This window comes from Lutzomyia longipalpis, chromosome 1 (genome assembly GCF_024334085.1).
Source record: "Lutzomyia longipalpis isolate SR_M1_2022 chromosome 1, ASM2433408v1".
NCBI lineage: Eukaryota > Metazoa > Arthropoda > Insecta > Diptera > Psychodidae > Lutzomyia > Lutzomyia longipalpis.
The window spans coordinates 8,058,013-8,081,535 of NC_074707.1; the positions used below are offsets into that span (position 1 = coordinate 8,058,013).

Here is a 23,523-nt window from a genome sequence, read left to right on the forward strand (position 1 = left end):
ACTCTTGGGTATCTTCATGTCTCTACCCTCACTACATATAAATTCTCTCTCCTCCACAATTTGCATGAGATTGTAAAATAGTCAAGAACACTGTGAAACAAAGTACTTACATTATTTTCATACGAAGAAGAATCTTGAAAACTTTTCTTTCATCACTTTGTACCCACTCAAGGATGTGTACGCGCGGGAGTTTGAATAACAAGGAGAGAGCGAGAAAAAAAAGGAATGTAGTCCAAAAACTCACCTGAAAAGATAGAGAAAAGACTTAAATTAATAACAAAACAAACTTTTGACGGCTATAAATTAAATTATTTGAATAAGAATGGGGAATTAAAATTGTTTGGAGTTTTGAAAGAAGTTTATTTTCCGTACGGATCAGAAGATTACATTACATATGTATATAAATTAAAGAGGCAAAAGTGAAGAACAATTAATAACTTATATACTATACAACATGTGTGTTTATTGCAAACATTCAGTAGAGAAACATCATTAGGAGCTTCACCGCATAACTTCCTCTGGCAGAGACAACAGATATAATGTATAGGAGAACTACAAAAGCCTTTCGTTTTGAAGGAGGTTGAATGTCAGAAATTAGAATTTCAAAGAGATCGTCTCTCGGCAAGTTGATGGAAAACACAGCAGGGTGGTACACAAATACACATAACGCCGAATTAAACCCTTTTAAACCTGCTCTGGGGTGTTCCTCAATCCTTGTTGCTAAATTAAAATTACAAGAGAATGTTCATTGCCACGCTTTACAACCCCATTTTGCATTTTCAGTTGAATATTCAATTCAACAAAATCTAAAACACATTCAATTTAATAATTTGTTGTACTTTGAAATTTCGTAGTTAAGTTCACAGATTTATGCTAAAAGGGTGAGATAGAATACTACCTGCCATGTGCGAGATCGTTTAAAAAATGCTAATTTCTTCGTAAATTTTAATTAAAATTTGCATAAAGTTTCTTTTTACCAAAATAATCAAGATTTTCTAGTAAACCTCGATGAATTTGGATAAACGGCCTAAACTAAACCTAAATGTTAAATTCAAACTTTTATGCTATTAAACCTCTCCACTGTGACACTGTTTCCGCTGAAAAGGGTCACAGAAATATGAGACAGAACAACAGTAGGTATACATTTCCCGTGCAGTATTCTCACCCAGTTCTGCCGACCATTCAACCCTCTACGCACGATGAAAAGAATTCTTACCATGGAAAACGCATTGAAAAGTCGTCAAGTTCAATTAGGGTGAATCAAGATGCATACAAGAGGGGGATGAATGGGAAAATTTTATCCCAATCTGAAATGCGCGGATGGAGGGTTCGAGTTTGGTGCCAGGATAACGGGGACAGTGAGGAAACACGATGTGCTAACTGCGTCAAATATGGCAAAATTCATTGATTTTCCCATTCTTTTCATCCCCAACAATTTCCCATCATGTCGTCTATTAATAGAAGGAACTTTAATATCGTCTCCTACAGGGTATGATGAAAAGAAAACTCACAAGGGATATCTTAGATCTTACCCAACTTTCCCATATCGTTAACTGAATCCCAGATCAAAAATTGACTCTGTGTCGCCATCTAATTGAAATGACACCGGAATCGACTTTATTTTCAATCAGACATCACCCCTCACAGCTGAGATAGAAGTAAAAAAACCAAGACGACGACTTTGGTGACAAACCACACTCACGGGATGACTTCAAACAGCGGAAGACTCGTACACATTCCATGTTTATCTCATTTATGGATATAAATACAACGTGAAGCATATGAAAAACGAACACAGTATTTTATATAGCGACTGAATATACTTCATTCTCCCACCATTTTATACACACACACACATTCACCCCGAGGGCACCCACATCCCACTTCTGAATATTGGACGAACCCTTGTATACCTATGTACATATATGTATGAATAAGGAATTTACTTGAAAATTTCATTCTACCCACGAAAAGTTTCACTTAACTTCAAAATGAACGTTTTATTTCAAAATTGAAGTTTCATTGACATTTTTGACATATCCTCCTGACAGATGTATCAGAGATTATGTCATCTGTCGTCGTTTACGCGCAATTATTCATAAATGAGAATGTGAAAATGAGTATTATATGGATTAAATTGCAAGAAGATTTGTTTTATATCATAATTTGTGAACATTTTGTATTATATAGAGTGAGCTCAAAAGCTTGACAGTGCAAGCCAATGACAGTTGAATAAAAGTGTCAGATAGAGAAGGTTATATAAAAATAATATCGACCTGTTTATATGAAATTTCATATACTTTTCCAACATTTTCCAATCCTAGCCCTCTCTGCTCTGTCGACAAATTTCCTCTCATGCGCTATATATGATGGGATTTAGAGTAAGTTCCTGAGAATAGGGTGGAATGAGGGGTGTCCCCTATTGGCATCTCTTTCTTGCTGTCATTGCACAGCTGTCAAGTGGGAAAGAGAGCTACTGCCACAAAAAGAGAGAGGGTTCAAAATGCTAAAGTGTGTGCAGAGTAAATGCGGATACATAATGTAAAATGCCTCTCTCATTCTCGTTCAATATTTACCGCACTCTTATGTACTCCCGAATCTTTTATTGCCGCACGAAGTCCTTCGGTCGGCGGGAGGGTGCGACAGGGATGGCGTGCAGGCGAAAGGGCATGGTGGAAAGGAGATAAATGATGTGGCGTGCAGGAGACGAGAAAACACGGAGGAGATGGATGGATGTTTAAAATCCCACCACACACCAAAGTCGATGGAGAAGATGTGAAGTGAGACATGATTCCATCTGTTTCATCATTGTTCCGTCTCTCCTTCGTCAGTTTTTTGCCTCCTCTACCCACCATCATCATCATTATTGTGTCATATATTGTTTCTATTGTTCCTCATCCAAGGGCTTCTTCACATTTCTCCCCAAACCATTTTCAACCCCCTCGGCCTCATTTTTCCTCTCTCACACGATGCTGAACGTACAATTTTGCCATCTCGCTTCGCTTTAAGTTCTTACTGCTGTAGTAGGTACATGTAGGTTCGTTACAAAATGGTATGCTCACCTTTAAGACGAAACCAAAAAATGACATAGCCAAAGGGCAGTTGGTGTCACTCTCTGACCAAATCATGCGTCAAAACAAGTGTCACATTTTCACCCTAAAACTGAGAAGCGAGGTCATTTTGTAATAAAAAAAAACAATTCTAGGAAGGGGATTTACCTCGACTATATAGAGATGTTTCCCAAATTATGACATACTCCTGACAAATGGTTTGTCTTTTCCTTTCAAACGTTAAATTTATCTGTCAGTAAAACGTCAAAAACGACTAACTTTTTTCCCATCATACATGATCTAGCTCATTTACATATAAGTGGCGCATATTTCCCATCCAATTATGCAACAAAATAATTCACAATTAAATATTTCACCCTAAATTGAGCACTAGCGCTGATTGTCGCCAAAACGGCAGAGTGTCACCCTCGCTGTATGTTTGAAAACCCAAAAAGGGGTGAAAGAAGTTTCACTTCGTAAGATACTCAGACGCAATTTATCTTGCACTACGTTGTGGGGGTAAGGAGGGACCACAGACGCATTTTCTTCACCCAACATTCGAGACGACACCGAGGCGAGAACTTATCACAAAAGCCACAAAGTAATTGGAGTGTAAATATGAAATTACATGTATCAGTGTTGGAGGGTGTCGATGCTGCGAAACAACCCCCCAAGTATAGAAAGGTCATTCATTCATTTGCCATTCAAGTACCTCCTTCCTTTGGGTAAGAAGAACCCACTTGTACGCGACAATTTTGTATGCATACTGCGGAAAATTCGCCACTGAAAGCTTCTTCTTTTTTTTTGCAGTTCTTCAACAAAATAAGGGGTGACTGACTCGATGGACGCGAAATGAGTTTTCAATTGAATTACACGTTCCATGCTAGGCTTATCGCGTGTCTCTCCCACCGGAAAATTTGCCCGTCAGCACACCCCGAAGGCAACCCGAAGATATTCCACTTCGCCCCAAATCCCATTTCATTCGAGAACCCCTCACAAATTGGGGAGAAAGAGAAGCATAAGAGCAGAGTTGTGAGGAAATATTGCTTTTTAGTTGAAATTTGAATAAACTCCTTTTTTCAGTCATATTTTTGTTAAATTATTATAAATTGAAATAAATATTTTTTTCAAGGAATGTAATGGCTGGGACCTTCAAAAATTCTACTATTCAGAGATTTAGGGGATGATTTAGCCATCATCGTTTATCTACATAAAAACCAACTCTAGCTTAATATTTTGGGGAGTCTAAATGGGAAAATGTTAGTTTGTCTCTTTTGGGAGATGCGCAGCGTATTTTCGTGATGCCAATTCCATCAGCTTGCCAGCTTTTCTCACAATTTCCCACCCCAAATTCGCTTTTTGGGGTGGACTGTGCCGCGCGGGAATTTCAGGTATTTGCTCTTATTAAATATTGCACAAATTTCTCATCTCCCACACCCGTGGAAAATGATTATGATAGAATAATGAAATTGAATTGCACATAATTGTGTCGACGGGAAATTCCTCTTGCAGATTTCTGCCCTCTGGGGATTGGTTTGTGGACCCGAATACTGGGGGGTGGTAGATGAGAGCTCTTGTGGGGCGCTAAACAACCCAAATTCACTGTAATCCGTCGTATTTATTATCAAGAAAATGCTATTATATTTCCTTTTTAATCGTTCATGAAATTAATATTCGTGCGACGAAGCCACAGAGCACGTTCTTAGGGGGGAGATTTATTGACTCTCAATTGGAAGTGCGTTCTAAATTTTTGAAACAACCCCCCATTAGGATGATGGCATAGTAGGTAATTTTTCCCACTTTGTCACGGGGGTTAAGGCAATATTTCACTTCCTTTAAAGGAGAATCTCCTTGCAAATGCAATAAAAATCAAACAAGGGGCTCCCTTCTATGTTTTCTTTCGGTTCCCTTTTTCGGGAGAAAATTGCCCCGGCATAAAATCCAATAATTTCGTTTTCCAATGAAAACTTTTCTCATAAGAAGAATGTGCTAAGTAAAGCGATTCTTAGCAGGGATCTCAATGGTATTTTATATGCTTTTTATTGGTTGTGTTTTCTTTTATGTTAATTTGGTGCTTTAATAGTATTCCATGGGAGTTATTGCACTGAATTTACCGCGCCATCTGTTGAGTAATTTTTTATTAAAGTTTTGTACAAAGAATGTTCCATTTAAGATTTCTTGTTAAAAGAAATTAGGAAAATCTATGAGCAGAAAGTAAATTTTGTAAATAATAATAAAGATAAAATGTTATGAATAAAATTAGTTTTAAACGCCATCTTTTGGTAAATCTCAAGATAAATTTAAGTACATTAACATATTGCACTTTACGACCACACTTCCCTGCTAAATAGGTAAGTAGATAAAACCCCAAAAAAAAGCTTTCTGAATCACAATCTTCAGGATGTGATGAAAAAAATGTTTTCTTTTTAATGAAAAACACACAGACCAAGTTTCTTGTGAATGGAGGAACGAAAAAAGTGCCCCCGAGTATTAAATGGCGTAGCGTGATGCGGGTTCCTCATTGTACGTATACTTTTAATACAGTACTTTGCATTGTTATTAGTTGTTATTAAAATGATTAACAACGAAATGAAATCGCCACCATAAGGCGGTCCTTAACTTTTTTTTTAATATCTTTCTTGAGTGTATCTTCAATGAAAAGTTGCGTGAATTTTTTTCTCTTTAGAGGGGAACTTCTGCAGACCCACATTTAGTCACTTGGCCACAAGTACACGTTCGAAAAATTGTGGTGAAGGATTTTTAATGTAAGTGTACCAGAACATATGGGGAAATGGTGGAATTTTGCTGCTTTTGTGGTGCATAAATTGCAAGAGTTAAATTGCTGTGCAAAATCTATTTTGAGGCAATCCTGGCAAAACCATGAGAGAGCTATATACGCGATATCGATATCCCCGCAATATGTTCCAATATGGTGGTGAGAGAGTTCGTGAATTGGGTAAATGCAATTACATGATCGCAAATGGAGGGTCAAATGGGGTCACACACAGCAATACTATACATCCCAATTTGAAACTTGTTGCTGGCGGCATCAAACGGTTTTGTCCATGAAAATTGTCAACAAAATGTTCCATCCCAAACCCGAAAGACTTCCAGAAGCAGTGAAAGTTCCCACAGAAGCAAAAACAATTGCAAATATATAAGCCATTTTAATGCATTTAATAACATTGCAATCCATTGAAAGTACTTTTGTTATTTAATTAACAATCGTAAGTGCAATCAACGTTTTACTATCTCTCGCTCTCGCTCATTTTTCCCATGAAAATGTGCAAAAGCGCGGGAAGAAAACTCCACATGATACACCGCGATGCACAAAGGCAATGGAAAACAATACCGGAAACCCATTTAAGTAGGTAACGCGCACTGTAATGTTGCGTCATTGAAAATGCTGCATTCAAATGTCAAAGATCGGCCGCAATCTCGATTCATAAATGTGCACGAAGGTCACAATTGAAAGTAAAATTCTGCACAATATGCAACTTTTTCAAATGGCGAAAAAAACGCCACCTGAGGGAGAGGGCGGTGTGGTCGAAAAGGGGGACGCCACTATTGCACGTGTGTTTGTGTATGGAAATTTGAGGTCAACTGCACGAAACCTTTTGTCATGAAATTCTGCGATTATTTCGACAGATTGCAATGGCCATTAGTTATGGTGCTATGCAGGAATCTCATGTCAAGAGAAAATGATCATGACATTTTTTCCTGACATTTTGTCATTCCCTCTCACTCCCACTAATGTATTTCTGTATCTTTCGTCTTTCTCTGACGCATGCTTCCGACATTTTCATCATTCTTTTCTGTGCACTCAACATGTTTTTCATTTCGTATTATTTTCTCAGTATTTGGGGATATTTTTCCATGAAAAAGTGAAAATGGGCTTTGCTGAAGTGTTCTCAGTGCCAGAAAAGCCGTGAAAAGTGGAAATTTATGGTGATTTAGCGGCCAAATATGTGAAAATTCGCGAAGTGAAAAATCAAAACATTCTTTCCCTGACCAATTTTTACGAGATATTTTTCTGTATTTTCACGACACAAATCACTTCCTGCGGGCTTTTTGGACTTTCCCACAGGTCATCTGCAACAAGAAAGGTCTGTGTGGGGGGCAGGAAAATGCTTCCTGAGTGGTGGAATCCCACCTGAACGCGGAAAAAATTGGTCCGGGAGTGAATGTTTTGCTGTAGAAACTGCACAGTTTTCACTTATTTGGCCAATAAATATCCCCGATTTTCCACTTTTCACACCTTCACGGGCACTTAGATCACTTCCACAAGTCGCTTTTCACTTTTCCTGAGCTAAAATATCACAATTTACAGAGAAAATTGCAGAGAATACTAACAAACACGTTGACTTCACAAGAGCTGGAAAAAGAATGTCAGAAAAAAACATCTTCCTGCGACATTCTTTTTCAAGCTCTTGCGAAGTCAACACGTTTCTTAGTTTTTGTCAATTTTCTCTATAAATTGTGATATTTTAGCTCGGAAAAAGTGAAAAGCGACTTGTGGAAGTGTTCTAAGTGCCTGTGAAAATGTGAAAAGTGGAAAATCGTAGGTATTTATCGGCCAAATAAGTGAAAACTGTGCAGTTTCTACAGCAAAACATTCACTCCCGGACCAGTTTTTCTGTGTTCAGGAGTTTTTTGTACGATCCAGGAAGCAATTCCCTGACCTCAGGCAGACTTTACGTATGCAGATGACCTTTAGGAAGGTCCAAAAAACCTGCAGGAAGTGATTTATGTGGTGAAAATCCGAAAAAGAACCCCGTAAAAATTGGTCAGGGAAAGAATATTTTGATTTTTACTTCGTACATTTTCACATATTTGTCCCATAAATGACCGTAAATTTCGATTTTTCACGGTTTTCCTGGCACTGTGGACTCTTTAGCTAAGCATTTTCCACTTTTCTTTGAGGAAAATATCCCCAAATGTTGAGAAAATTCAAGGAAATAAAAACATGTGCGCAAGAAAAAAAAGTATGCCATGAAAAATAAAAGATGCCGGAAACATGCGTGAGAGAAAGACGAAAGATACAGAAATACATTAGTGGGAGTGAGATGGAATGACAAAAAAATGTCAGGAAAAAATGTCATGATCATTTTTACTTGACATGAGATTCCTGCATAGCACCATTAGTCATCGACATTCTTTATAAGATAATCTCCCGCGATATGGGTCTGTAAACATGAAAACTTTTTCCCATTGCATCAGAGACAACATGGAAGCCCACCCGTTTTTAATTTGGCTTTGTTTGTTCTCCAACAAGCGCCATCTGTTGGAAAAATACTTCAGAATGCTATGACGCCTTTCTTAGAGCACTTATCGCACTCATTTACTTTACTTTTTAATCTTATTTTAATTACCGTGAGGAATGCAAGGAAAAAAATCAATCGCGGCAATGCTTCAAGAGGCGCCCCCGCCGTGTCCGAGAGATATCTTTAGTAGAGACTTCAGAGAGTAAGAAGGAGTGTAGTGTCACTTGAGATAATTGCCAGGTAAATAGAAATGCTCACCCACTTCTTATATTCTCAAGATCTGCTTCAATAATTTCTTGAGGTCCCTCACAGCACATAGGGGGAAATTTTCTGTGTAATACCGCGACAAGTGGCTGTGTGACCATCAATTAGGGAATGACTAAGTAATGGGCTATGGTGAAATATTTAAAAAATGCATAATAGAATTGGGGGGACATGCTGGGCGATGTCAAGACCATTCGAGGACGCGCGGTGTGAATTATTAAAAATTTCTTAACTATGCCCGACAACTTTCTTCGTGGTGATCATTTATTAGTATGTTATGTGTTGATAGCTGATGATATCGTTAAAGTAAAGACATCATGGATAATTGACGGAATTATTGAATAATAAAGTTCTTGGGAGACAAACCTCTAACTTGTGTCCACATCAAACTTACTCTAGGTCACACATTTGTAAGAAAAAAAAATCTTCACTTAAATATCATATTAAATGGATGGGAAAACCGCTGAGAACGCACCGAGTGGTGTGGCATTCCCGGCTGGCCTATGGCTCATCACTACCACACCACATACGAATCACATACAAATAGAACGCCACTAGAATTCATCGAGAAAAAAACAAAATGGCGACACTTTTTTGCAGGATTTAATTAGAAATTTGATATTTCCACGTGAAAAATTAAACATTTTGCTACTATTTTGGTCACAATTTAGCAATTTATTACCCACAAACAATCCCCACTAAATGGGGAATAATTTAAAAAGTTGTACCAACATAAATACCCATTAAATACCTAATGCCCTCCGTGTAAATCTTTAACATTGGTTCAACCAGGTTAATGGGAAAACATGCGCAGGGCTTTTATGCCGCCATACATACCGTATCCCATTTCTCCTCACATCCACCGATCCACTTATGTATATATACATACATAGGAAGGACAATTGACTATCACAATCATGCTTCAGACCAATAGCAATTGTGGTCATTAAAAATGCAAAAGCCATTCGTGGTCAAAAGCTGGACATTTTCTTCGACATTGACAGTGAGGAATCAGTTTTCAATCGTATAACAGCTCCTCTTATTTGTGCCGCTTTCGTGGAAAATTCACCTATAAAAGTTGGGAAATTCTTGGAAAATTGTGAAAAAAAATTTGTGATCCCACAAGTGCACTAAACTCACAACAGTGGCTATCGATGGCAAAATTCTGCGGAATTTGACGGTTATTTTGTGTTATGCAAGAAGAGGATATTTTTTTGAAGAAGGATTAACTCTAGTTACCCCTATAATATAACATATGAAATGGATAATGGGCATTTGCTTGGATACAGGTATGACTGACTCATCTATTGCATCACATTGTGCAGAGATTTTTTTTGTTTTAAAAAAATATCCTTTTTTCGCAATAATGAATACTTTCAAAAAGATGAAAATTTGTATGAGAAATCAGCATATTGCATAGTTTTTGGCGCAAAAGACGCTCCAGACGTCCATTTTGAGAAAGTTCAGCAAAGATTTTCTTTTTGCTTCAAATTCACTTTTCCACATAAAATTCCCTCGCAGTTCTAGGCCGAGAAGTCTTTCGTTGGAGAAATTGATGGGCAATCAATTGGAGTGCAGTACACAAGAAAAAAATATCAATAATGAAACAATTACCATGGGAGAGTTGAACTACGTTGTCATTGAAAATGAAATAACAAAAAAGCTGAAATCGATAAAGTGTGTATGGCTTTATTTTTCTTTTACTTTTTTTTCACCGCTCCAACATGAAAACATTTTTTGGGGGTTTTTCACGGAATGACAAATCAATTTTTGGTGGAAATAAAAATTAATATATGCTCCCCATCTCCACCTTTTGTTTTGTACTACTACACACAGAAGCAAATTCCGCCGCTCAGGATGCCGAAGATGTGGGTGCAGACTGGAAGGGCGGAGGTCGAAGACGATCAACGATGCTCCATACACCGCTAAGTGGAAATTTTCCAATGCAAAATGCAGGAAAAGTCAAATTCGATCCTCCAAAAGTGCCAGTTATATTTGTATTAGGTGAGAAGATTTTTTTTCAACAGATAAAATTTTCCAGGCACTGTGCGTGTGGCAGCACGTGTTTGTTAATTTTCTTATCATAAATTAATCGGGAAATGTTACTTCATGTTTCAATTCTCACACATTATGGTAAATTCAAATGGTAATGGAAATTTCCGCAATTATTAAAGCCATTCAAAGTTAACGAAATTGCAGTTAACTTCATACCGACGCATCTTTGCAAAGACGCCATTTTACTCCAAGTAACGGGATAAACTTTTCAAATGGCTTCAATAAAAGATTTATAATATGAATCAAAAGCACTGAGAAAACCTTGGACTTATTTAAAGGTGCCTGCCCCCCCATCCTTATAGAAGAAACTAAAAACAGACTTTGTCATCTTGGTATGAATTAATTATAAGAGGAAGCATACCGTGCAGTAGACAATGTTTGTCTTTCTTTCAAAACCATAAGTTATCATTAAAGTCGCTTTACGACCCAATATTACATTACGCTTTTCCATTTTGTATTTATTAAGTGCATAGTAAAACGAACTTGACCAATATTTTAGTATGAGGTGTATCCTACAAGTAGTATTAAACTCAAAAAAATATATCCCCATAAAAATGGACAATCGATAGCCATTAATAAATTACTAAAAGGATCCCCTTCTTGTCTTTTTTGTCCACTGTTTTGTGCTGTTGTGGGAAAAGAAGTTTGAGATTATTTTTATTCCTTCAAAAGAAGTTTGAGCAGAAGTTCATTAAAGACAATCATTGCTTATGGAAGAAATAGAATACAACACTACCAAATTATCTGTCTTACATGATAGATGGCGCAACATTCTCCAAGAAAAAAAATCGAATTTTCATTTAAAAAATATTTTCCTCCACAGGTGGTCCAGGTAGTGGCAAAGTAACCCACTGTGACACGCTAATGCAAGAGAAACGTGGTGTGGTTCACATAAACATGATGGACCTGCTGCAGCAATACGCAATTGGAAATGGTAAACAACTAGCCATATTGTTTTTATGTGCGACGCTTTGTTTCCAACAAAATTTAATTGATATTCCGTGCAGATATGCAGGATTTCTCGCAACTCTCATCGAAAACAGTGACAGAAGTTCTAATGTTAGAAATGAAGATGGCCCCCGCTGCAAAAGCCTACCTCGTGTCAGGTTTCCCGCGCTCAATGAGGGATGTTGTTGAGTATTCAGAAAAGGTTAGTATGGAAACTATGAAGGATCCCTTTGAGAAGTTTATTCTTTAATGCATGATAGATTCAATCTCAGATTCAGGTGGTAAATGGCGTCGTTCTCATATCATGGCGTCAGGCTGTGTTGCAAAAGCAAATAGACTATGGAGCAAAGCTGGGACATGTGGTACTGTCGCTGGCAAAGATGGAGTTGGAGAATTTCTTCAAGAATGTCATGCCTGTGGCTGATTACTTTGATCAGAGTGATCTCTTGTTGGCAGTCAATGGTGAGAGATCTCCAACTGAGGTTTACAAAGATTTTCGTGAGGCTGTGTTGGAAATTCTCGGGGCGCAGGAGAATCAGGAGGCCCTTCTCAATGGGATTGCAGGTATGGGGCGTGGCTCCAATGAAATTCCCGGCAGTATAGTTAGCGTAGAAACAGCCCCTGGTCACAGTAAGGTCGTTACAGTGGACAACGCGACTTACGAACGTGACGACAAACCCCACCAGGAGGCTCTGACAGAACGTACACAGCGACTGGACATCATACCGCCAGTTATATTTATTATTGGTGGACCAGGAAGCAATAAAGCATCCCTATGTGTTAAGGCGATAGGAATTAATCCAGGATGGGGTCACATCAGGTGAGGATGCTTCCTTTTCCCTGTAATTTGAAATATAACCCAAAATATGCGCCATCTTTTGGCAGTATTGGACGCCTTTTTCGGTCAGTAGCTGAGTCAGAGGCAAAGCCTAATACTGAAGCTTTTACTGTGAAGGAAGCAATAGCAGGTGGTGAATTGGTATCCAATACCATAATTGAGCGTCTCCTTCAAGATAACTTTGTCAAGTTGAGGGACAAAAAGGGTATTCTTGTAGATGGATACCCGAGAGATCTTGAGCAGCTTAGCAGTTTTGAGGAAAAAGTAATGGATCTACTGGTAGATAGCAATGCAGAATATGTTTCAAATATTTAATTTAAATTACAGTTCAAACAGAATCCCCAGATCATTCTTCTAGACTGCTCAAAACTGCAGCTAGGACGGGGACGTCTTGATGATACTGTTAGCTCATTTCGTCGTCGTTTGGAGCTATTCCGTGAAAAGACACTGCCAATGCTCAAACAAATTGATACCACAGGTCGTCTGACCATTGTAAGTTGAAATTGAAAATTCTTTGACTTTTTTTCTAAAATTTTTCGTAAAATTAATTAGATTGATGGAGACACAGACAGTCCATCTGTTGCACGTGAATTCGAACGAATTGTTCGGCAGCTAATACAAACAATTGAGGAGAAGACACGACAGGAGAAATATGTTGCTGGCACAACGACGACCGTGGGGCAGTTGTATGGTGTAAGTCAGCGGAATCAAATCCAAAATCACCCCCCAATGGATGATTTCAACACAGCACCTGGTGTTGTTCCCACAATTAGTGGCCAAATGGATGATCAGCGCAATAGACCACTCAATGGGCACATTCCGAATGAGAAGCCAAACTTGAGGGCCATGCTACGTGATGCAAATGATTATCCCCTAGATTCACACATTTAGAATTTGTATACTAATCAAGAAAAATAGGATAGGCACACCCAGAGACTGTACTACACACCCCCTGTTATCAATGGCTTTAATTTAATATTCTTCTTAATTTCTGTTTGTAAACATCAACGGTTATTATATTCTATGGCAGTAGAGAGAATAAAAATTATGTAATAGATGGCGCTGTTTTTTTTTGTTGAAAGCTTCGAATTCAAACCATAATTTTTCGTAACAGTTAGAATTTTAATTGATTTCAACAAACCTTTACATTTTCAAATGATTTATATTTACAATTTTAATGTGTTTTCCCATAATAAATGCTTGTAGTGCCCCTGGCGACGATCAATCAAAGCTTGTGTGACTTGAAAATTTGCACAAATCCATCGTGGAGCCACTAAAATCGTGTCAATGAGTTTCTTAGCCATGGTATATGGCGAAAATATTGCACAAAGCGCCAAGAGAATGGACACTAACTGTGGGGGAATATTAGAGAAAGAGAGAGAATCAAATTCAAGTGGGTTACCCCCCTGTGCTGCCCCGTTGCAACTTCCCAGGCTCCAAGACATGCACTTGGGTGCATTTGGTGCTGGCAGCATACAACCGAAAGAAGTGAATTGCACAATTGCATGACTCCAAGAAGTTGCAATTTGCTCGTTGGTTGATTTCATAATCACCACCGTCGGAGACTATTTAGGACTCTTTATGCACTTTTTGTACACAAGTGCGGCTGCTGCAGTTGATTGCAAAATGCCTTTGATGTTTTTTTTTTTTGTTCACCTCCTCCCCATTCATTTTACCTTGGCGTTCACCGTAGAAAATTCTTTTTTAAAATGTGCGTGAATTTGTGAGAAACGCGATAACATCCATTCGTAAAATTATCAAACGTGAGGAAAATTTTAAGAAGATAATTTTTTTATGTAGAAATGCGCATAAACTTTATTCGGCATCTTTCCCCTCACTGGAGAATTTCTTTGACAAACCCATATAAGAAAGTTTCTGGTACTCTAAGAAATGCTGAATATTCAATATCAATACTTTCTGCACCTGGCCTTTTTTCCCTCTCTCTCTATATTCAAACCTTGCGCAGCTTTTCTTCGCGGCATAAAACTTCTTTATAGTTTTTCGGGTAAATGTTTGCACTATTCGTTGTTTTTTTCTTTTTTTGTTTCATAGATAAACTGCACCGGCCGTCTCTCATTATCGTATTATAAGTCAGGGAAGAAAGAAAAAAAAACTTGACTCTAAAATTTATTCAACAACATGTAAATTAATGCATAAATGGAAGTTTCTCTGTCAATATCTGCATTTCCCACGGAAAATATGGGTTTTATATGTGAAGAAGGAAAAATATGATGGCTTCGTCACTCTGAGAGCTTATCTTAAAATATTCATAAATATTCACACCATTTATGTAGATTAAGAAATATTCTTCAATATTCATGATTTTTTCTTTAATGCGGAAAATTTGTCGCACGGTTTATTTATTTATTTTTTATGTAATGCAATTTGGGAAAAATCCCCAAGAAAATGTCTAATTTCTCCCAAATTATCACGCAAATTAACACAATGACGGTTTGAGACAACATTTTATTTTAAATTAAATATTGTAGACACAAAGAAGTTGGCAGAAAGGACGGTTAAAGCTCTGGCTGATTCACCGAAACCTCAATATGTAAAATTAAATTGGTCGTCGGGTAAGAGAATTGAATGGAAAATAAAATTGCTGATCAAACATTCAGGTAAATGGAGCTCTCTGGCAATTCCATGTCAACCTTGTTGTTGATTTATTTGATCCAATGTGTCAGGAAGCATCGTTTGATGTTTGAATGCTGTTTAGGAAACATGAGATAGTTTATTTTCCCTTTTTACCATTTTTTAATTTTATTTCAGAAAAATATTGATTTGTTTATTCGTCCCCCGCGACACCCCCCAAATTGTATTAGAACAAAGAAGTTCAAGAATAATCCACTAAAGTTCCCATTAACTTTCCCGCCAATTAGCTTCCCGCTAAATATTTTCCCGCCAAATATTTCTCCCGCGAAATATTTATATCGCGACATAAAAACCCACCAACTTCCCACGATAGGGCAAAATGCATCATAAGCAAATCTCGACATTCTGCAAGATATGCATTCTCAATTCCCTTCGCGTCACATCAGAATTGTCCATAAGCAATTCTCCCCACCACTACTTTGTATAAATCCCATGTAAAAATTTGTGTATAAATAGAGTAACTTTATGCAAATAAAATCATTATTAGGACAGCACTCCAACCGTGTACCTCGTCTCTAATAATCCTCTAGACTGGCCCCATGGGCCGGTCTAGAGTTAGCCTTTAGCTCCCAAGTGAACATCCCAGGAAGTAATTCTCGTGGAAGTTTGCCCAAGAGTAAAGGTCTAAAGGTCCCAAGCGGAATCTTCCCAGTAAGGTTCTGCCCAAGACCTGGATAAATCCCAAGGAAAGCTGCCCAAGGACTAGGTCCCCAAGTGACTTTCCCCAAGATTAATCCGAATAGGTGTTAATTCCCAAGTGGAACTGTGCCTAAGGATAGAAAATCCCCAGGCAAGCTCTGCCCAAGAATTCACCATACCCCACACTTGCTACGGGAACAATACTCTTCACTGTTTCCCGTACAATTGGTCCTTCGATCCTCCCACCTTTCAAATGGGAAGAGATCACAACCAGCACCCCTCTCAAAGAGGACAAGAAAAGAAACAGAATGGCTCCTGAAGCACCCATATCAATCAATCAGGTAGCATTCATATAAGATCATCTGCGGAGAAGAAGACCAAAAACATTTTCCGCTTCCTAAAAATCAATCACCAGAGCTTCTCCAACTACAGAGCTTCTCATCGAACTATTCCTGGACCTAAAGGAAGAGAAGATTCCAACACTAATTATCTCCAAAAGGGAGAATCGACCAAGAGCTGCCACCACAGAAATGCAGCTGCCTACAAAGTGTTATCCGGACACCACGGAGCACCACCGGAGAAGCAAACCCCACTGCACCTCATGCAAGTGGCCATTATCTGGCGGAGTCGAGGATGGCTTCGCCATGAAGAAAATAATCTCATTAAACTTGTGCGAGGCCCAGGATGGCTTCGCCATGAGGAGGTTAAAAAGGCAACCACGGACGCACATATGCTATCAAGAGAAATCTACTACAAATTATTCGGAGCATCATCCAGATGGCTCTCACTTCCTAGACGACATTAGTCTCGTCATCTAACTACATACAGTCCGCTACAATATTTGGAGCATCATCCAGATGGCTCTCACCTCATTGGACGACACCAGTTTCGTCATCTATCTACATACAGTCCGCTAAATTAATTGGAGCATCACCCAGATGGCTCTCTATTCCTAGGCGACATCAGTTTCGCAATCTACTTTCATACAGTCCGTTACATTAATTGGAGCATCACCCAGATGGCTCTCTTTTCCTAGACGACATCAGTTTCGTCTTCTACATTTCATCAAAACCAACGAAAACAAAAATGAGCATCTCCAATAGATGGCTCGCTCCAGATGAATGACATCAGTTCATCATCTATCCACAATTAGCAAGGTGACATCAACAGGATCGCCACCTTCAATGAGCATCTGCAATAGATGGCTCGCTCCAGATGAGTGAAACCAGTTCATCATCTAATGAAGGCTCAATCCGTAGCCAATTAGCAAGGTGAGATCAACAGGACTCCCACCTTCATTGAGCATCTCCAATAGATGGCTCGCTCCAGATGAATGACATCAGTTCATCATCTATCCACAATTAGCAAGGTGACATCAACAGGATCGCCACCTTCAATGAGCATCTGCAATAGATGGCTCGCTCCAGATGAGTGAAACCAGTTCATCATCTAATGAAGGCTCAATCCGTAGCCAATTAGCAAGGTGAGATCAACAGGACTCCCACCTTCATTGAGCATCTCCAATAGATGGCTCGCCCCAGATGGATGACATCAGTTCATCGTCTACTCACATTTAGCAAGGTGACAACACCAGAATTGCCACCTTCAAAGAGCATCTCCAATAGACGGCTCACCCAAATTAGCAAGGTGACATCAACAGGATCGTCACCTTCAATGAGCATCTCCAATAGATGGCTCGCTCCAGATGAGTGACACCAGTTCATCATCTACCCAATTAGCAAGGTGACATCAACAGGATTCCCACCTTCATTGAGCATCTCCAATAGATGGCTCGCTCTAGATTTGTGACACCAGTTCAAAATCTAAACTCCAGATGGATGACACCAGTTCATCATCTACCCAATTAGCAAGGTGACATCAACAGGATTCCCACCTTCATTGAGCATCTCCAATAGATGGCTCGCTCTAGATTTATGACACCAGTTCAAAATCTAAACTCCAGATGGATGGCATCAGTACATCATCTACCTACATTAGCAAGGTGACATCAATAGGATCGCCACCTTCAATGAGCATCTCCAATAGATGGCTCGCTCCAGATGGGTGACATCAGCTCATCATCTACTTCCATGTATGAAGAAAAAACGGCTAATTCCGAGGCCACTCAAAAAAAAAAAAGCTACAGCAACCAGACTGTCATTTAACAACAACAAAATGAAATAATTTTGTACGCTTATACAGTAAAAGCATCTTCTTTCGGAGACAGGAAGACTGCAAGGATTGCAGAGAGTCTCTTAAATATTTCTAAATCATCTTTACACAACAAATGAAATACTTTGTACGCACATTGAATAATTCTGTTTCTTTTGCGAGACAGAAGGACTGCAAGGTTACAGTATTAGTACTCCATAAAATAACAGCTCTCTATGTTACACCTCTACATAACTTGCTAAATACCTTACAACTCTTTAGAAAATAATTCATTCCTATATGAATTCTATGGACTCTACATTTTTACACTTCCAACATGAGAAGAGCAAGCAACTACATTTCAAACACCACACATTAGGTCTGCAGAATTTACAACTCTTCAGACGAATGGACGCCTTAACATCCCGTACAAGGCACAGCCTCTGACCCAAAGCACAGCGGTCATAGTAACTTTCCCCGCGCTCTCTAAATAGATCAGAGGAGCATGTTTCTAAAGAATAAGCAATTCTTTAGTAATCAATTTGTTTCCGTATGGATATCAAAAGTACCACATTTTACAAGAGCAGACAATTACGTCTCATCATTACTCACAAGGTCTGCAGAACTTACAACTCTTCAGACAATTGGATACCTTGACACCCTGTTCAAGACGCACAGTGGTCATAACATTCCCAACCGCTTTTCTAAAGAAAGCAGAGGAGCATCTTTATAATGAGCTCACAATTATCAATTCATTCCCCTATGAGCTCTACGGCACTAAACCACCATACAATCTATACATCCATTCTAAGAAGCAGACGCACTTGTCTCAAAAACCCCTTCACATGGTCTGCGGAACTTACAACTCTTCAGACAATTGATTACCTTGACATCCTGTTCAAGGCTCAGCCATTGACTTAAATCACAAGAGTTTAAACACGTCAATCTGCTCAAACCAGAGGAGCAATTGAAAATGGCTAAAGCAAAACTTAAAGATGGATATCAAATCTACATAGATGTCATATGCAAATACATCTTTAACGTGCCTAGAAGCAATTCGAAGTTGCAAACTTCACACTATCCCGATCACTGACTCCAAGCTCGTCAGCCTGATCCATCCAAAACCAAGATGACTTCATCCAACATCCCAAAAAGAGATCACCGTCATAACACCATCAAAAACATCTCAACAACAGATCTTCTCAGCAGCAGAGCTTCTCAACAGCAGAGCTTCTCAGCAGAACTTCTCAACAGAGCACATCACCGCACTTCCCAACGCAACTCCTTATCAACAGGGCAACCGATCTCCAAACTTCAGCAGCAGTGAACATTAAAATATTTCATTGTACTATTTTTAAGTCAATATTTTCTAAGTCCCAAGAGTCCCATGACTCATTCTTTTCCTGAGATACGAGTATGTTTAGGAAACATGAGATAGTTTATTTTCCCTTTTTACCATTTTTTAATTTTATTTCAGAAAAATATTGATTTGTTTATTCGTCCCCCGCGACACCCCCCAAATTGTATTAGAACAAAGAAGTTCAAGAATAATCCACTAAAGTTCCCATTAACTTTCCCGCCAATTAGCTTCCCGCTAAATATTTTCCCGCCAAATATTTCTCCCGCGAAATATTTATATCGCGACATAAAAACCCACCAACTTCCCACGATAGGGCAAAATGCATCATAAGCAAATCTCGACATTCTGCAAGATATGCATTCTCAATTCCCTTCGCGTCACATCAGAATTGTCCATAAGCAATTCTCCCCACCACTACTTTGTATAAATCCCATGTAAAAATTTGTGTATAAATAGAGTAACTTTATGCAAATAAAATCATTATTAGGACAGCACTCCAACCGTGTACCTCGTCTCTAATAATCCTCTAGACTGGCCCCATGGGCCGGTCTAGAGTTAGCCTTTAGCTCCCAAGTGAACATCCCAGGAAGTAATTCTCGTGGAAGTTTGCCCAAGAGTAAAGGTCTAAAGGTCCCAAGCGGAATCTTCCCAGTAAGGTTCTGCCCAAGACCTGGATAAATCCCAAGGAAAGCTGCCCAAGGACTAGGTCCCCAAGTGACTTTCCCCAAGATTAATCCGAATAGGTGTTAATTCCCAAGTGGAACTGTGCCTAAGGATAGAAAATCCCCAGGCAAGCTCTGCCCAAGAATTCACCATACCCCACACTTGCTACGGGAACAATACTCTTCACTGTTTCCCGTACAAATGCCATTTGGGCATCAGCGATAATTTCTCATGCAAACACTCAAAAAAAATCATTTGGAGTTTTCAGGGGGGACAAAAAAAAGTTCATGGGAATTTTTGTTGCAAGTCCACCCCCGCATTTTGCAACCAAAAGTCAATGGCAGTTGCACAATAAAATCTCAGATCGCTCTTCTCCTCAAGTGAGTTTAATCGAAATTTAATTTTCCCGTCTCTCGAGAAAATATGTGTGTGTGTATGTTGTCCACTTCGTGACATGCTGGCACAAGAGCCCTCCACAGCATGGAGAGCCAACATATCAGATTGCTTCACAATTGTGCGATATATAAAATTGAATTGCTTCAATTTCAACTTTTTTTATATCTTGCATCGAAAGCAAGTGGAAAATTTGCTTTTGATGCGACAAATCCGATAGAATTATTGGTATATATAGAAGGGGATTGTGATTGTCGTCAAGTGGAATGCAAATTCCCAAAAGCACTCAATTTTCAGATTGAATTTCCATTTACATGTACAATTTGTTAGGAACGCCAGGAATTTTAAAGAAAAGAATAAAATTTCAATGCGTTGACATGAGTTGCGTCGCGTTAGTTTCAACTGTCAAATTAGTTATATATTTAAATTCGTTTAGAAAATAAACAAATTTAAATCTCCAGCTTTGACAAACGATGCGTACGTCATTGAAATTATTTGCATGTCGATTGAGAGCAATTTGCAGTGCCTGGAATGCAGAAATAACAAACTATTCAAAGTAATAATAATTCATAGACAAGTATTAAAGTGACAAGTGTATCTGACAGTTGGCAAATTTTACTGTCAATGTCAAATTTTGATTTATTGTCAAACTGTTCTGTCAATTTCATTCCTTTATTATTACTTAATAACTATCTTTTAATAGTTTTGATATCTGGGGAAATTAATACAAATCGTATTGACAAGCGTGTTACGTTACTTTTCTGACAGTTGTCAATAATAAATGTAATTTATTTAAATCAAACTTCTTACATAATTTCAAATAAAAACGTTACAAGCAAACTAATAAAGAAGAACAACGGAATAAAAACTAAATAGGATAAACAGTTATGTAGGATACATGAAACGTTATGTACATGGGAAATTTAGGAAAGTTCGTATCACACGTGTCATCGCGAGGTAACTGACCCACTTTTTCGCGTCTCCCAGACAATCCCCCGTCCTTTTGTTTGCGCTCTCGCCTAAATTTTTGGGGAACATACACTAACGAAAAAAAAAGTCACACCTTTCCCTCTTGGCGGCACACACGCACCTTCCGCCAATTTTGCGTGCATCATCCGGAAATTGACGTGTGTGTTTGCTGGGTGAATTTGTGAGTAAACATTGTACGCGAATTTACGACCAAATGAGATCAATTGAGATTCACTCAGCCATTCATGCATCATCAATGGGTTTGTGCGCGTTTTCAAACCAGACGATGAGGAAATTTGCCCCAAACATTTAACATATTCGTCGCGGGAATTACAAATTCACCCCCATTACAGTCCAGTATGGGTCAAAGGGTATGCTTTTGTGTGTAATTCAACGCCCCGAGACATACAATTCACCCACAAGTTTAAAACACTGGACCGCGATTTATTCAATAAAATGCACAATAATATTTTCCCAACACACAATCTGCATAACCATATCAACCCCTCATCCCCCCATTTGTGGGAAAATTATGCATTCACGCATTGAAGGGGTTTGGGAATTTTTTTTATTTCTGAAATTGAGGAATTTTGTGAATTTTAATTTTTGGGCTACGGATTTTTATTGAAAATTTTTTGCTATTTTAATTTAAAATAAAAGTAAATGAGTTTATGAAGAAATACCAGACGTTCTCCATTGCAAACCTTTAGCTTGTTTAGAAGAAAAATTAGAGAAATTAAATAAACTACCAGTCGCCTCCATCGTGTAATCTATATAATCTGATTTCAACAACAATAAAATTTCCTTTCTTTAGAAACCTCCATAAGATTATTATGAAAACGCAATCATTTTTAATTGAACAAGGCAATAAATTGTCTTTTTTATACGTGGAAATTGTCATTAAAGTGCAATAAGGTGTCCATTTAAATACCAACAACCTTTTAATTTGAGAAATATGAATAAATTGTAATCCCCGCTGTATCTAATATTAAACCTTTATATATGACGTGTTTTCATTTTAAAAAGGAAGAAAACTGCATCAATGCTCTATTATGCAAATATATTCATCACTCATATGTTCGGTGCGGTTCTCTATGGGTCTCTGTGACTCTTAGCATGACGGTAGGCATCGTATTTAAATTTATTTTTCCAACAATCCCATTCCAATCTATGCCTCAAAGTTTCTAATTATTATTTATGAATTCTCTCGACTTCTCTCGCGTCCAAGGTACTTTCGTAGTTTCTGGGTTTTGTGTTGTTTTTTTTGTATTTTTTATGTTTTTTTATGCTTAAACTATTCACAATATATTTTCTAAGATCTGGTTTTTTGAGCCATCACTAAAAATAGCACCATGTCTGGATGTATTTACGAGAATTGTAAATTATTTACACTAAAAAGGCATATTGTGTTTACAACATGCTGAAATTGGGTAAGAAAACAATGAATTCTTCAACTTTTACAAAATGCATCGTGCACTATTTTGCTCTACTCCTACAACATACATTAATGATACAGAATTGAAGATTCCTTTTCCCCCTCAACAAAAGTCTTCAAAAAATCAAAAGCTTGAGGTAAGCACCAGCCACATGATTTTTGCCATGTGGAAAATCTTTTTTCCTTGAAAACTCCTCTCTGTGATTGAGAGTGAGAGAGAGAAATAACAAATCAGACAGACATGAAAAAAAGCAGCAAATTGAATTTGAAGCAGACACTCAGGCATTGTTTTTGGTCTTTTGAAAAATTGATTGAGGAATCGGTTATGTACATTCGATTCGATTGCACTGGGTGGAAAGAGAGAAATGTGGCGGAAAAATGTGTATCTTCCATTAATTTTTTACGATTCAGAGGAAAAATGTTAAGGAAAACGCTCTATATGTCTCAAATATGCTCCAGAAGGAAAATTTTGTCTGGGGAAGATTCCCGATTTTGTGTAGTGTGTGGAGCATGTATAAATTTACAATGATTCGGGAAAAACCTTTTTTCTCAATGTGAAATGTGTTTACAATCATCGCGTACATACAAATGTATCCGGGAAATCTCTCAATGATTGTTTATTTTCTTTTTTTACAAAAAGAAGGTGGGGGCGACGGCGACTAAAGTTTTTCCCCCTATGAGCATTGTAATGTTTGGATTTGTTGGGTCAAATATGATAAAATACAACGATTGAGGAGGACGTGAAGAGGATACGAAATCCGTGTGGTAACTCCCAATTTCACAATTTAGCCTATTTGCTTGAGCTTCGAAATATGCTTTCCATTTTCCAAACAAGGGTGTGA

At 38.2% G+C, this 23,523-nt stretch overlaps 2 protein-coding genes across 5 annotated transcripts in view; one reads left to right on the top strand and one right to left on the bottom strand.

The window, feature by feature from the left end:
- Positions 1-23,523, bottom strand: part of LOC129787075 (zinc finger protein jing homolog) — an 84,479-nt gene that overhangs the window by 45,588 nt on the left and 15,368 nt on the right. The window lies entirely within an intron of this gene.
- On the top strand, positions 9,113-13,474 carry LOC129787094 (adenylate kinase isoenzyme 5). Of its 3 annotated transcripts, XM_055822428.1 has the most exons (9): positions 9,113-9,867; positions 10,415-10,582; positions 11,457-11,567; positions 11,641-11,783; positions 11,854-12,145; positions 12,227-12,401; positions 12,467-12,683; positions 12,747-12,911; positions 12,972-13,474. In XM_055822428.1, exons 1-9 carry the CDS (start codon positions 9,834-9,836, stop codon positions 13,308-13,310), a joined length of 1,644 nt encoding a protein of 547 aa, XP_055678403.1. In that variant the 5' UTR covers positions 9,113-9,833; the 3' UTR covers positions 13,311-13,474. The 3 variants fall into 3 exon arrangements, with proteins under 3 accessions (XP_055678403.1, XP_055678396.1, XP_055678387.1); XM_055822421.1 differs by having other exon boundaries at positions 11,854-12,401; XM_055822412.1 differs by lacking the exon at positions 9,113-9,867 and having other exon boundaries at positions 10,046-10,582; positions 11,854-12,401.